The sequence below is a fragment of the Adiantum capillus-veneris genome, chromosome 29 (assembly GCF_014529385.1).
Source record: "Adiantum capillus-veneris isolate H3 chromosome 29, ASM1452938v2, whole genome shotgun sequence".
Taxonomy (NCBI): Eukaryota; Viridiplantae; Streptophyta; class Polypodiopsida; order Polypodiales; family Pteridaceae; genus Adiantum; species Adiantum capillus-veneris.
The window spans coordinates 9928205-9943558 of record NC_140959.1 but is presented as its reverse complement, the minus strand read 5'-3'; the positions used below and the strand labels follow the sequence as shown (position 1 = coordinate 9943558).

General features: G+C 42.5%; 2 protein-coding genes and 1 pseudogene across 2 annotated transcripts; 1 reads left to right on the top strand and 2 right to left on the bottom strand.

Moving 5' to 3' along the window:
- Positions 1 to 4: 4 nt before the first annotated feature.
- Positions 5 to 669, bottom strand: LOC147418741 (uncharacterized). The gene is made up of 2 exons (XM_086505912.1): positions 267 to 669; positions 5 to 231 (listed from the first exon to the last, which is right to left on the bottom strand). The coding sequence occupies exons 1-2, from the start codon at positions 381 to 383 to the stop codon at positions 10 to 12; spliced, it is 339 nt and encodes a 112-aa protein (XP_086362038.1). The 5' UTR covers positions 384 to 669; the 3' UTR covers positions 5 to 9.
- LOC147418740 (uncharacterized) lies at positions 392 to 1111 on the bottom strand (annotated as a pseudogene).
- Positions 1112 to 5214: 4103 nt separating this feature from the next.
- Positions 5215 to 8439, top strand: LOC147418739 (uncharacterized). Its single transcript, XM_086505670.1, has 4 exons — positions 5215 to 5660; positions 5861 to 5977; positions 6465 to 6512; positions 6745 to 8439. Exons 1-4 carry the CDS (start codon positions 5641 to 5643, stop codon positions 7619 to 7621), a joined length of 1062 nt encoding a protein of 353 aa, XP_086361796.1. The 5' UTR covers positions 5215 to 5640; the 3' UTR covers positions 7622 to 8439.
- Positions 8440 to 15354: the final 6915 nt, after the last annotated feature.

Sequence of the window (15354 nt, the reverse complement as noted above, 5' to 3'; positions counted from 1 at the left end):
AAATGCAATCTAGTTGTTTTCTTCATTAAGTTCCTTGAGCCTCTTTAGCTTCCCATATGCAGCTGCAATCAAGTAAGGGAACATGGGGACCATGCCAATTATAAGCACTTCGGAGAGAAGCCAAGAGGAGAAATTTGTGACTATGTTCAACTCCATTTGGTGCAAACATTGTTTCATCTCATGCACATTCTTCCCAATTTCATTCACAAGCAGTGTCAAAGTGTCCAAATCCTGCAATCCATTTTCGAACATATGATGTCACAAACGAGTTTAAATGGGCCATCTGGAAGTTGTTCATAAAGAAATTCTGCTTTGCTTTCATGATCACTTGTTGAACCACTTATCGTGGCTGATTGCGTGAGCAAGTGAATGCCTCTTGCCATTTTTGGCTCTAAGAACTCATCCTATATTTTGCGCATGGCTTGCATCTAGCTCTCTGCAGAACCTTTGAGCTCTTGTGGAATTAGAAGCTCCACCACGGTCCAATGCACTAGATGACCATTGCCTCCCTACCATCCAGGCCGTGTTTAGATATGACATTCTTGTTGTCTGCCAATGATATCAAAGCATTCCGCGCACCGTCTTTGTCTTTGAGGACCCATTCCTCTAGCTCTACTGTAGGGATGCTTTGGTATGCTGATTGACATATATCAAAGATGGAGGTCTTCGTATCATGCATGATTTAGTTCGTTGTACGATCTAGATCTCTTACAGGTGTCAAATCTTTGGAATAGCACAACAGTATGTCGATCCATTCAGGGTAATTATATGCTCCAATAGCTAATTCAGCTATCGCACTGCTTGTCGATGCAGCTCCTGGATGTTGCAATGACATATCTTGCTTAGATTCCCCCCCTAACCTCACCACCACTTGTATACCACCTCCCATGAATGAGCTCCAATATAGCTCCTATGCTTTTATTAATGCCGTTCTGTAAATCCGTTTGCTTCTTCTTCTGCAAGGCTTTCCAACAGCTCTCTCCTTTCTGGGTTTGATATGATATAAGCTTTCAAAATCTACAACAATGGTGGTGAAGCTGCACTCTGCAGCATCTGGAACCATCACCACAAGTGTTCTCTGTGTCTTCTTTGTCATCATCAGCCTCCCCATCATCACATTTACTACGTTCTCTTCTTAGTCAGTTACATCTTCTTCTGAAGACTTGATCTTCTCGGAAGCTTGCAACTAGGCAAAGAACAAGGGAGGGTTCAATTGGCAGCAATACTCCAACTGCTTCAAGAAGGATGACGTCGATCAGATCCGCTGAAGAAGGGCACACATCTTTAGCAATATTGGTGATATTAGAAAAAGCAGTGATGCAACAAGCAGTGGCGGATCTCACAGAGATGAATACGAGGAGTTAAGGCAGCGAGCCAGTGCCAATCTTAAGAGATACAAATAAGGTTATGAAGAAACCTGCAGGTTCCAACGCAGAAAATAGGTCGCAAATGAGCTAGAAACGTAGGTCTTGGCATTGCAGGTCTCTGCGTCAGGTTACAAGCTGACCCTTCATGGGCTGCTTCCATCAGTGCCCTACGATGGTTGTTTTACGCTATGAGCTGACCGAACAACGGGACAATGAGCTGTGGCATTGTCAAAAAAATTCAGGGAGCAGATCCAACATAGCAGGGAATTAGCCCCTCGCTCTCATTTGTTTTGAGCTTTGGTGCCTGCAGTGGGTTGTGGTATCGATCCCTCTCATTGAGGGTTACGTTGGCATTGTTGTTGGGAGAGTTGTCAGGCAGCATGGCTGATTATTGCAGGGTTTAATAAGTAGGTTGTTGAGCAAGCTTGCGACTAGGCAAAGAACAAGGGAGGGTTCCATTGGCAACAATACTCCGACTCCTTCAAGAAGGATGACCTCGATCAGATCCGCTGAAGAAGGGCACACATCTTTAGCAATATTGGTGATATTAGAAAAAGCGATGATGCAACAAGCAATGGTGGATCTCACAGAGATGAATGCGAGGAGTTAAGGCAGCGAGCCAGTGCCAATCTTAAGAGATACAAATAAGGTTATGAAGAAACCTGCAGGTTCCAACGCAGAAAATAGGTCACAAACGAGCTAGAAACGCAGGTCTCGGCATTGCACGTCTTTGCGTTGGGTTACAGGCTGACCCTTCCTGGGATGCTTCCATCAGTGCCTTGCGATGGTTGTTTTACGCTACGAGCTGACCGAACAATGGGACCATGAGCTGTGCATTGTCAAGTGGATTCAGGGAGCAGATCCAACATAGCAGGGCATGAGTCCTCGCTCTCATTTGTTTTGAGCTTTGGTGCCTGCAGTGGATAATGGTATCGATCCCTCTCATTGAGGGTTGCGTTGGCATTGTCGTTGGGAGAGCTGTCATGCAGCATGGCTGATTATTGCAGGGTTTAATAAGTAGGTTGTTGAGCAAGCCGTGAAGAAAGGCCTTTCCTTCGCACTTGATGGGAATCCTTTCTGTGATGTCTTTTCGAGCGCGTTGATTTCCCAGCATGGCTGTGGCAACGGCCAGATGCGAAGCAAAGACCTCTTTATACAGGCAAGTACTTTGAAAGCATCACACTTCCTGTTGACATGGGTGAGAGAATTCATTATGAGAGTGCTAGTCAAGGGCTGTTCTGAAAGGTCTCGTTCTTCATAGCGAAGGCCTCTCTCTAAATGCAATCTCCTTTGCTTGCACCTTGAAGGCCTCTCACCTTCTGCAAGATCTTCACATGGGAAAGAGAATTCACGATGAGATTCTTACGTAGGGGCTGTTGGGAAAACATATGCTTAGCAATGCTTTGGTCGATATGTATGTCAAATGTGGGGTCCTTATGAAAGTACATAAAGTTCTTGATGAGCTTTCTATCCATGCTCAACATGGTTGTGGCAAGGAAGCACTGAGATGTTTTCATCAGATGTAAAGGAAAGTCCTTTCTTCAAATACAATTATCTATCCAGTCAGACGCTATAAAAGGGCTGTTGGAGACACAAATTGTCCATGGCAATGTGCTGGTTGATATGTATGCCAAATGTGGTGCCCTTATGAAAGAGCAAAGGACTTTCTTGATGGGCTTTCCGTGTGAAATGTTGTCTCTTGGGACATGTTGATTGTAGGATATGCTTAACCTGGCTGTGGCAAGGATGTCGTCCCCTAGAGTGAGTTGGTTGCAGGATATGCTTAACAGTGTTTTGATCTATATGTATGTTGAATGTGGTTCTAGTTCTGGATAAGCTTTTACTACAAATTGTCGCCTTTTGGAGCGCATTGATTGCTGTGGATACGAGTGACATGGTTGTGGCAAGGTAGTTCTTGGCTATTTTAACCACATGAAAAGTGAGGGTTTCTCACCAGACAAAGTCTCTTGGAGTGCTTTTATACGCAGATATGCCAAGCAAGGGTAGGCGAGGATGCTCAAAAATGTTTTTCCTAGATGCAATACGACTTGGGCATGTTCTTGATGATCATTTTGCTTGAAATGTGATGGGAATGGCATCTCTTGGAATGCATTGGTCGCGGGATATGCACCACAAGAGTAGGGCTAGAGAGGTATAGGCTGTTTTGAGCTTCCTATCCAGAGTGTGGACTCTTGGAATGCATTGATTGCAAGATTTGCCCCACAGGAGAAAGCTTTAGTATGTTTTCAGCAGATGCGAAGCGAGGGCCTCTGTTTAGATGCAATCACCTATGCATGCATCTTGAAGGCATGTGGCTCTATGTAAGAAAAAAGTTGTCGTGCTTGGCACTGTCCTGGTCGATATGTATGCTTAATGTGGTGCGCTTCAAAAAGCACAAAAAGTGCTTTAGGAGCTTTCTGTCCGGAATGCCACCTCTTGGAATGCACTAACTGCGGGATGTGCGCAACAAGAGCAGCGCCAAAAATCTCTAGGCTGTTTTCAGTGGATGCAAAAGCAAGTTCACTCACCTATACTTTCGTCTTGAATGTTACGCTTACATCTTAAAGGCATGTGGCTCTATGCAAGAGCTCGACAAGCTTCCTGTCTATCTGAATTTATGATGAGAGTGCTAGTCAGTCACAAGATATTCAGAAACAGGTTGTTCTTAGCAGGGCTTTTCTTTATATGTATGGCAAATGTGGTGCCCTTACAATGGCCACAGAAAGGCAACAAATCCACTAACAACTCTAGGTAAGAAGCAATACTCATGAAACACATCAAGCAGACTCACAAAAGGATGAGAAGTTCTCATGTCCGAACTGTCATCACTATTACAAATAAGCCCAACGTGGCTGTTTCAACGTTGTTCTTTGTTGTTCTCATGGGATAGCGAAGGCCTCTTTCCAATTGTCCCAATGCAATCACTTACGCTTGCACATTGAAGGTGTGTAGTCTTATGGAAGACGTTGACATGGGTGAGAGAATTAATGATGAGATTACTAGTCATAGGCTGTTGCAAAAAATTATCGTGCTTCCTGTGATCTGGAGTGTGGATGTAAGATTTGTCCCACAGGGGCAGGGGCAGAAAGCTCTAATTTGTTTTCAATAGATACGAAGCGAGGGACTCTCTCCAAATGCAATCACCTATGCACGCATCTTAAAAGCATGTTACTCTACGCAAGATTCCCAACGTCATTGATGCAAGGAAGCGCATCAACGAGAGACATTCAATTCCGCGGTAAGCATTATCGTTTTTTTATTTTTGACACTGAGAACGCAGTTAATGAATGCACTGAAAATTGCACGCTGCCGTGGGAATGGCACGTTCCTTCGTATTATAAAAATTGGGGAGGACTGTGCAAACTCCCCCATGTAAGGAGACTTGCATGTTTTCTTTTTTTTTGAAACATGAAAATAGAACAACAAACAATTAATAACATTGACATCTTATATGATTAGGAACAATGAGCTTGACAAAATTTTAACCCTCCTTGTGGTTTTTTGTGAGATACCCCTTTGAAGCACTACGAACGGTATCCCATTTCTGCAAAGAACGCCTCTGAACCACAACGATTGATATCTCAAACACTCTCAGGTAAAAAAAAGTTAACATGCTTTGATGAAATCTCTCTCCGTGCTTCATTTTCTTTTTTTAAAAAAATCAAACGTCCTGTGATGAACTCTCTCTCTCTCTCTCTCTCTCTCTCTCCTCCCTTCATTTTGAAATCTCTCCTCCCATTTAATAAATATCTCAGACATAAATTAATAACATGAAATTAAACAAAAAAAAAATCATTTGAAAAGTCCTAAAATGGCATATAGAGTTTCCAATATTTTTGCTTAATCTTAATTCAATACAAACGCAGTTAACGAAGCACTCTAGTTATTGCCTTCATAGACACAAAAAACAGCGTTCTCAAAAGCACACGCACACCGCGCGCGCCGCCGCACACACAAGCGCCTTCAGCATCATCCGCTTGATTTTCATCGACAGCTTACAGAAGGCATGCGGCGATGGACTCGTAAATGATTCTTTACATGATGTCCAGGCTTCCGCCATAGCCAGGAGCTTGGTCTGAAGTCGTTATAATTACTGCTTGTCGCGCAGTTAATGTGGCCTGCACAGAAGTTCATGTGTTGCTAGATGTGACGCTACGAAGGCTAACTTCATCACTCTGCAAAATCGGATTCCTCAGAAGTCATCATCCAACAGACCTGCAAGCACACAACTTAGAGGTGTTAAGCAAGATCAAGCTGGCTTTTCCGACACTACATGACGGTTTTTCTTGTCACGTAAGCTTCCCATCCTTTCCTCCACCTATCTCTTCAATTGTAATCACCTCAAAATTTCTGGAAGCAAGCTTTCGTGTGATTACCACAAATTATTTTGGCATTCATGATGTTTAAGTAGAGCAAAAGTTTGCTTTTCAGAATTTGATGAATAGTGCGGGTGTTTGCCTATGTTTGATTGCTTTCTGCTTTCTTTATCTCAGAAGGTATCTGTTTGATCAGAGAAGGCAGGTGACTCCGGGACAAGGGATTACGACCTGGCTGGCTTTGCCGGCAGGTTCAGCAGCTCCGGAGATTGGTTTTTCCTCTAGTTCAAGTAGGTAGGCTCCATGTCAAGTTGGCTCATAAGAAAGAGGACTATTACAATAAATAAATTTTTACTGCTTTTGTAGATACTATAGATAAGCTTCTACTGCTTTTGCTGAGGTGTTTTGGAAAGCTCTTTTATGTTTTCTTGCCCATCCACTTTGTCCTATGCATTCTTCAAGTAAAATAGGCAAATAAAATAGGCACAAAACAGTTTAGCCTCTAGTTTTCAATGCGACTTGTTCCTACAATCGTGTTGTCTGAAGCTAGCGCTAAAGCATCCACCTATGCATCTAGTTTTTGTCTTCACCAACGTTTGCTTTGCAAGATTCCGGTGCAAAATTTGTAATCATTACAAATTTTGCTTTCTGGATGTTGGATTATACCAAAAGCTTTCTTTCAGAGTATTTTTTTGTATGTCCTGATGCTTATCTATCTCTGGTCTTAGGTTCCGTCTTCATTAAGCTGCCATGTCACTGATTTAGTCAAGGTCTCTTGCAGCTACTCCTCATTGGGGCAAACAAGGAAGCAGCATAAGATAATTAGGGAGTAAGATTTGGCTAAGATGGAGACACATGATGTTTGTCTTGTAGATGACACTCCCCTCTTTGTTGAACAGCTGCAAAATCAAGTTACGCCCAAAAAGAAGCATTTGATGATAGTTCCAAAAGGAGGCAAAGGCTCCAAAATGGCATTGTATGCCAACTATCAGACCGCTCCTTTATTGGTCGTAGTGGATCTTCTGAATACATTACTTCAAAGGTTGACACACAGGATTCAGGTCCTCATCTGGCAACATTGCCAATCCTTTGGGAAAAATGGAGGTTATGACGTTTGAATCCCTGGTTAGAAAGATCACGAGTCTATCACTAACAAAGAAGTCTACAATAGGAGACATTCAGCATCTGAGTTATGTGAGTTTCGTGCAAATTGTTTCGAACGAAGATGATGCTACTCAATTAGGTTATGAAGATGATCAGGATGGCGAAAGTGTTGATGAGCCTTCGGAAAATGTTGAAGATGATCAAGGCATGAGTTTAGAGCATTTAATCCAACAGATTGAAGAAGCAAAAAAGCATGTGCAAGCCGGGACGACTTTGGACACAATCAACCATCAATGGCTTGAGTACTTGCTGCAAGTAGCTGAATGTAGTCTTCTTATGAGCAGTCTTGAGTCAACTTTAAATTGGAGCTGCCTTTCAACCTCTAGTTTGCGAGTGGCGCTAAGATCGTTTTTCAAATCAAAGACAAAGTCTGATAGGAACCAAGCAGGTCACCTCTTTGGCTCTCTTTTGTCAAGAGATTTTCTGGCAGAGAGCTCACATGCAAAACATGTTCATGAAGTTGGCAGTGGTGAAGCTCCCTTATATCTCCCATGGAAACCTTCAGAGACTCTCACAATGGAACAACCCTTATTTGGTCCAAAGGCCTTCAACTGCAACTTAAGTAACTTGGAAGATGGAGAAGATATTTTGGATGATATTTGGAATGACCAAGAGCGCTCTCTGCGATCGCTGCAAGAGGATGTAAGTAGGGCTTCTGAATTGCTTACTATTGTAGTGAACTTTTGGAGAAAAGGTGTGTCTGCATTGAAGCAGAAAAGGCAGAGCAGGAATAAGAAGAAGACCAGGTCAAAAAAGAAGGCCCGCCACCAATGACCAATAAGAAGCATTAGCAAGGTTCAAGGTCTTGTATCACAATTTTGGAGGTCTGTCTTGTACCATTTTGGGGTAGGTAATGGCATTGTGAATAGAAGTTACTTCTCTCTAATGAAGCATCTGCTCCATCAACTGCTCATCTTTGATAACATTAAACTAGTAGTCTGTTGAGATCAGAGAGCTTTGTTGTAACACATTCCATGCCCCGAAATACAGCCCTCTGCTCGTGCTGTGAGGCAAGATGTGATGATGGTATCATATGCCTGTCCTCAAAATAATGAGGTAATTATCTCCTCCCTCTCCATTAGCAAAAGGAGAACAAGTGCATGTGTTTCCTTAATCACCCCAGGCTGTCCCTTTTGCCAGGAAAAGGGGTAAAAGGATACTCACCAATTAGAAACTACCTATCCATCTTGCTACTCTCTTGATTCTAATTTCTACCCTTTTGTCAGAGAAAGGGGTACAACGACTCTCTTCTCATGTGGTGAAATTCCGTCATCCCCCCGACCCCAATGAAGAGGTAAAAGACTTCTCCCCTAGAGACTCAAGGTATCATCCAAGCTAGCCTCCTCAACTATCGTCTCAATTGGTGTAAAATCCATCTCTTTTCCACCTTTCGTTGGCAAAAGGTTTATAGGTATGCTCATCTTCTTGTAAGTCACTTCTACAAGCTGCCCTCCCTTTCTTAGAAGAATGGATAAATGGGGCCAGACACTTCATTAGGACATGCTTCCCTCCCCCCTTTCTGCTAGAAAATGGTGCTAGACACGTAGTTCAATTCCATGTTCAAAGGGCGTCATTTTAATTTTTTAAAAGTAATGCATAATCTACTCCTTTCTCCCAAACATCTCCTCTCTCTCTCTCAAAGAGTTCCTTGACTCGTTCGTTTAGGTTGTTGGTCCCCACCAAAGTCAGGGCTATGTTCAAACTACGTGAAACAGAGTAAAGAGCGGCTTATGTAGCATTCAGAAATGTGATAAGGTTTGATTATACTATTGCCACGCAAGAGAAAGAATTGGGTTTGGGCCTTAAAGGGTCACCTATGCCTTGTCAAAGCTTTAGAAAATACATGGCAAAATGTGGAAACACTTGTCCACATTTGTTACATCTAGGCCATAATGGTGAAAATTTGGGTTGTCACCGGAGTAGGAGATGGCTACCACTATCCTAGGATGCATGATCTACGAAGAGGGAACTGATGGAATTGTACGTTTTTCCCCCTTTATGGTTGAGCATCACACCCAAAATTTTCTATTTTTTCTTTTCATTTCACTAATTAACCACAAGAAGTCACTAATTTCATGCATTTTGTGTATTAACCTTGACATGTAATGCATGCACTAATTTTTCTATAACGTTCACTAATTTTCCTCTTTTTACACACACTAATTTGTATACATTGATGCATTTTTGGCTTGATGTGTGCATGGTGTGTGCGGTCTACCATTTTTGGTGAATTGTATCCTCTTGTGGGCATCCGACGCCTCATGGAAGCCATATTTTGTTACATTCTACCCATGGAAAATCCAGTTTTTGCTTGGAAGTTTTCTTGTGGTAATGTCATCCTGTGGGCATGCTTATCATTGATCAGCTCTATAACAGGACAATTAGGTGCTCATTAAAGTTCTCCTTCCCTAGTTTACAAAACCTCATAGTGGGAGGGGCTTTTCTCAAAGCCTCTTGCAACACTCCATATGGTAAACCGAGGTACTTTGATCGCTCTTATGTTCAGATTGACTTTGCCAGCTCGTTAATTATCTCTAATTAGTGATAGAGATTCAGTGCAATTGATCATAGCTCTCACTACAACTCATATGTTTTAGATAATCGCCAACAAGCTAGCCTTTGGGCCATTGAGCTCCGTGCTTGTGTGCAATAATGCACTAGTTCATGTGACTCTGAAGCAAAGGACCTTGTAAAATTTTCTAGTTTTCAAATTTGCGCCTTTATGTTGCTGAAATTTTGATATGTTGCTGAAATTTCGACAACAATTGACACATAATGGTACACGTGTTATTGTAATTGCATTTACATGACAATGTGCACTTCATTTGTGTGCTGAAATGCCACTTAATTTTGTGGAAGAATGGCTTGTGTTGCATGGAGTCTTTTGTGCCAATTGGTAGCATATCGCTTGTTGATACATGTATGCGAGCCTTGCAAAATTAGTTACTTGAAAAGAATTGTATAATCCTTGAAGATAGGTGCATATTGTAGGTGAGTAGTGCAATCTTTGCAAGTGCAAAGTCTCTAGGATCGATAGTACAGATTAGGGGCATCATAAATCAAGTTGCTAAGGGACTGTGCACAACCCCTTGCGCGCGCGCGCACACACACACACAAGGGTGGAAGAGAGCACTCCCCAGAAGTTTTGTCTTTGTCCCTGGAGAGTCTGTCACACACACACACTCTCTCTCTCTCTCTCTCTCTCTCTCTCTCTCTCTCCAAAAAAAAAAAAAAACCCATTAATTCATAGCCACACTCCCACTCTCTTCTCTCTCACTTTTTCCTCTCTCTAGGCTCTCACTTTTTCTCTCTTCTCTCTAAGAGCTCACACTTTTTACTCTATTATGTTTGAGTGCTCAATCTCTTGCTTCATTTTACTTTCCTTCTATAGCCTAGCCTAATGTGTGTTCCCTTTACTTTGGTTTGGTTCTTTGGTTTATTTGTGTATTTTCTATTCTCACCTCCTACGATTTCTCCCTTGCTTTTTTAATTCTTGGTTTCGTTTTCCTTTCACCTTTGTTTTTTTTATATGAAAAAGTTAAAGATATATTAAAGAAGGATGAAAATGAAATGTTACAAAGGTCCCTCAGGTAGGGGTACGGGACACCCCTTACAAAAGGTCATAGAAAAAGGAGTGACATTCTAAATCTTAAATCAAAAAATAGTACAGAGGGATGTTAGAGTTCCATTTCTGTCATTTAATAGATCTCTGTAAAGAAGAGCCGTCAATGTAGACCCATCTAAGTATCTGTCAGGAGCTTCTTTAGCCTTAGAACATAGTCGGTCTGGCAGAGTAAACTTGAGGACTCTAAGAGAAGATCTCCAAGTTCCGATTGATCCAATAATGCCAAAGCAGTAGGGCTCTCCAAATATTCCATAAGGGGATATCCAAACCCTTCGAATTTCCAAGCAAGATATCAATTGCCTGCACCTGTTCATGTTTAACCTGGCTGCATTTCTCAGAAAGAAAGTTAGCCACTTGAGCTGTAGATCTACATTTAAGAAATAGATGAGGAATGGTTTCTTCTTCTTTCTTGCATCTTCGGCAAACTCCACCACAAAAGCCCAGAGACATTTGAGCATGTACGTCCACTGCTTTTTCCTCCAATTCAGCTTCTATTTTTTGTTAAGCTTTACTTTAAGGGATTCTTTAACTCCTTCCTTCCATCTGTAGATGTAGCCTTCGCCATATCTAGGCTTTGCGTTCTCATCAGGCGCGTCTCTCCATGCATGCTGCAACTGTAAGTCACTAGTTATCTGGCTCTCTTGAGGCCAGCTGAGCTTGAATTTGCTCTCTAAGGGGATCACCACAGCTACCTTGCGATACACCTAGCTCCAAGCCCAATATGCCGGGGTAAGCCCCTCGCCCCTTTGTGCAAACGAGAGTAGACTGCAGCTGCTCCAGAGCTACGGCTATGATAGGGCGCCCTCCTCCTCCTTCTCCTCCCTCTCCAATAGGCTTGAAGTATGCCATGGGAGGTTTGCAGCATGTTGTTGTTGGCTTTGATGCTAGTGGCAAAGAAAAGAAATATAAGCCTCATGTCGACCCTTGTGAGAGCCCTAGGTCTGTGTTTGAATTGGATACATTGAGCAATGATCATCATCATCTTCGTAGTTCTCCTCTGTTCTTGATAGGCTGTTATCAGGACTAGATTCTCGACCTCCTTATAGAGGGGGTGGGTATAGGCATTAATGTTGCTAGTGCCCTTTACACGTTGCACAAGCTGCGAGATAAAGGCTACATTCCAAAAAACAAAAAAACAAAAAAGAGAGAGAGAGAGAGAGCGAGCGCTTCATCGACCAACCGTACTAGTGGTGGGGAAGGCTGTACAGTAGTGGGCGAAAGGAGAAGTGCACAAAAAATTGATCCCGATTGATCATCGTATCAAAAGTAGAAGACCTTTTGAAAACTCCCTTTTGAGGGTAGCCCCCGCTAGTCTCCTTTGAGATTGCATTAATAGGGCTGCCCACTACAGAAGCTTCAAGTGCATGTAGCCTTGGATCACGGGTGGAAGACATTTGGAGTGCTTGCTTCTTTTGCAAGTGCTGTCCAATGCCTGGGAAGGATATCTACAAAGACAGAGGTGATAGAGCTTTTTGCTTCACGAGATGTTCTTACCAGTAGGTTGTTATCGATGAAATCAAAGAAAGACACTCTGCAACGACCAATTGCTATCATGTACATTCCCCTGTAGCTGCAACTTATCGACAACGACCCCCTCTAGTTTGGGCTAGCACAATTGTGTGTATATATATAATGGGGCCATGGGAGCTGATTAAGGCCTTTTTAGTCTCTTGAGATTAGCATGCTTAACCAGCTTTGCTACACTAGGTGGATGGAGGACTGGCACCTAATTTTATTTATGATGTTATACACAAAAAGCTTGGATTGCGAATAGGTGAAGAATAATAACCAAAAGACGACCTTAAGACCACATCAAAGGGTTGGATCTCTAAGATCTATCTGACCACTACGGGTTCTTAGAGGGCCTTCACCCGATGCATTTTGAAACTCTCCTCAAACTATTCACAAAGGAATCAAAAGGAATAGTTGGGGCCTTAAGCAAAATCGAAAAGTGTTCATTTACCTATTTGACTTTGTAGTGAAAATCCTTTCCTATTCTTTTAAGTTAAGACATATGGGAGGCTGCAGGGCAGTCCCCCGCCACTTAATGGGAAAAGGACTCTGAGTCGGCGGCTCAGGGGAGACCAAGCTCGAATCAGCTTGCGCCGTGGCTTGCAAGGCGAGGGAACTGGGGTTCAAGTTGCAGTACGCTTGCCGTCATGGTTCTCTTCCATTGGTGGTAAAATGGATGTGAATGTGGAGGAAGGGTTCGGTTGATCTGGGCCTGCTGCGGCATGGGACTCGTGTGTGGCAGCCACCCATTCCATGGTGGCACCGTGCTCTGCTGGTTCGTGGACTCTTTTGATGGAGCGAGGCTCTCATGTAACAGCCTGTTGCTTCTGGATGTGGCATCTCGATGGTTGTGGTTCGTCTGTGCTTCTCTTCGGGATTGGGGACGTGGTTGTTATGCTCTTGCGAGGTGATGGAGGGTGTAATATTTCTGTTATATTAGCTAGGGTTCTATGATCTTTGTAGTTATGTTGTGAGTTATCATCCTTGTTCCTTGCAAGGTGAGTGGCAACCTTAAAGTCTTATTTACTGAATTGCTTTGAACTGGTGCTGGTCTTGGTATGTTATTGTGATGTCATGGCTCATTTTGAGCATGGCTACCTTTGTAATACTTTTTGGCTATGGTTAATATATACTACTCACAATTGTGAGTACCACCCCAAGAAAAAAACAATTGAAAGGGTCATGGTGGCTTTCTAAAACAATAAGAAAATAGTAAAATCATTGGGTTGAGTTTTACTAGACTTATATAAGCTGAAGCATTGTTCCGGAATGTCTCTTTTATTAAGCGATCGAGTTTCCTCCTTGCAAAGAAGCAAACCAAAAATACTAGCAATTTTTTTGAAATACACAGGATTTTTGAACTAAGTTATCACTTATTTCACCCATTTTTCTTTTCTTTACTATGATTTGCGCTCTCTCTCTCTCTCTCTCTCTCTCTCTCTCTCTCTCGCACACACACACACACATATATGATGAAGCTTCACTTAAGCATTCTAAAAGAATAGAATGCAAGAAAAGTCAAGCCATGTGAGGACGTGAAATGAAAGGTGAAATAAAAAGATCTATTTAATATTTTAAAACCAAAATAATATTTAAAATTAGCTTTAATTATCATTGAAAACATTGAAAGTATGTCTAACTCAACTCTCCTCTAAGGCTTCTTTTAGAAAGCCAAAAAGTTAGACATATGACCTATTGAAAGTCACAGTTTGAAAAGTGAGGTTCCTTTTACAAACTTTTGCATCTGCACAAAAGTTTGAGAAAATAAACTACAATCCTTACATTTTTATAAACTAAGCCAACCTCCCCATGTAAATACATGTAGAGGGCAAAACATCAGTGTGGTTCCTTTTAGAAACTCATCGTGGGGAAGGCCCTGTTAACATTGTCCATTGTGGGATTTTAGGTCTAGAGGGAGATATCTCGTTAGTCCTGCTGTCGACTACTCGAAAGGTGCCCAATCATCAAAGGAGAAGGGTCATAGAGGGCTCCCATAGGCCCTCTAAAGGCCCACGTGGAGGGCTCTTGAATAAAAAATCTTACATGGTTGTAAGGCCCAAGGCAAACCCAGAGGGGGTCATGAACCAGTCAAAGGGCCCTGATTACTAGATGTAAACAGGGGATTCTACATATAGATGGCCAAGGGCTTATATAGTAGGTTGGTAGGTCAGAGAATCCTCAAGGCAGTCCCTCTGGGTCTATTAGTGGTATTAGAGCATGCTATTTTGGGAAAGAAGAAGGGACGTGATCTATTTTTAAGAAAGGTGTGCATGGCCATGGAGAAAAAGTCAAGGAGGAACTAGAGCAGACAAGGAGCATCGGCATGTGCAGGGCCGCTAAGCAAGGGGAGGGACCGCCATCGACTACTAGCACCGAATCGAGCACAGCTGGGCTCTATGGGTTCGCGTCGACCTCAGGAGCGTTTGACTTTTTTGCAAGGAGTACCCAAAGTCGACACAGAGGAAGCTCTCTCTCTCTCTCTCTCTCTCTCTCTCTCTCTCTCTCTCTCTCTCTCTCTCTCTCTCTCTCTCTCTTCGATGCAGTTGCCTACAAACACCATCGCCATGCTTTGCTTGGTTTTTCACACACAAGGCTCCCAAGGTTATAAAAGCCATTGAAATTGGCCTTGAAGGGTGCATACCCTCCCCGGGTACACACCCCTCAAAGCCTTGTCTCTCCAAACTCGACAATTGAGGCCGAATATCCTCCCAAAGTTGTGCAAGGCAAGCATCAATAGCAAATGTTGCAGATTATCTCAGCAAGTCCTGAAAATTTTGCAAACTTCTAGATTTTACAAAGCATATTTGAATTAGAGGTTTTTTTTTTAACTTGATATCGAATTTATCACATCTAGACAGTTTTTCGACACAGTTTCGGTAACTGCGTAGTTTTGGCAATCAAACAAAGTCGACCAAATTCCAACGCAAGTGCGGACAATTATCAAAGTGATTTTTGCAAATGCAACGGTATTGTTTAGACCTAGCCACCATCTATTGGTAGTTTTGATTTAGCATTGCCAAGCACCATATTGATAAGGTACTATCTTTTGCTAGCACATCACATACCGCCATGGATTCAGACATTGACATACAACATACATTTGGCTTTGAACATCCTACACAAGTTCCAATTGTTGATGCTGCCCCGTGGCCAGATACTCTCACGGCGGGTACCTGCGTTGCACCAAGCACAGAGGATAGTTATGAATTGCTTGACATTCAAGAGTTTAGAGCACTCAAGCACGCATGATTGTCTTAGAGTCTAGTTTTGCAAAATTGAATGAAAATGTCACTAAAATGTCTGATATGCTTGTGGGTTAAATCATGGATTGGTGATGCAAAAAGTAGTGTCCTTGATACCTCTTGTGAGG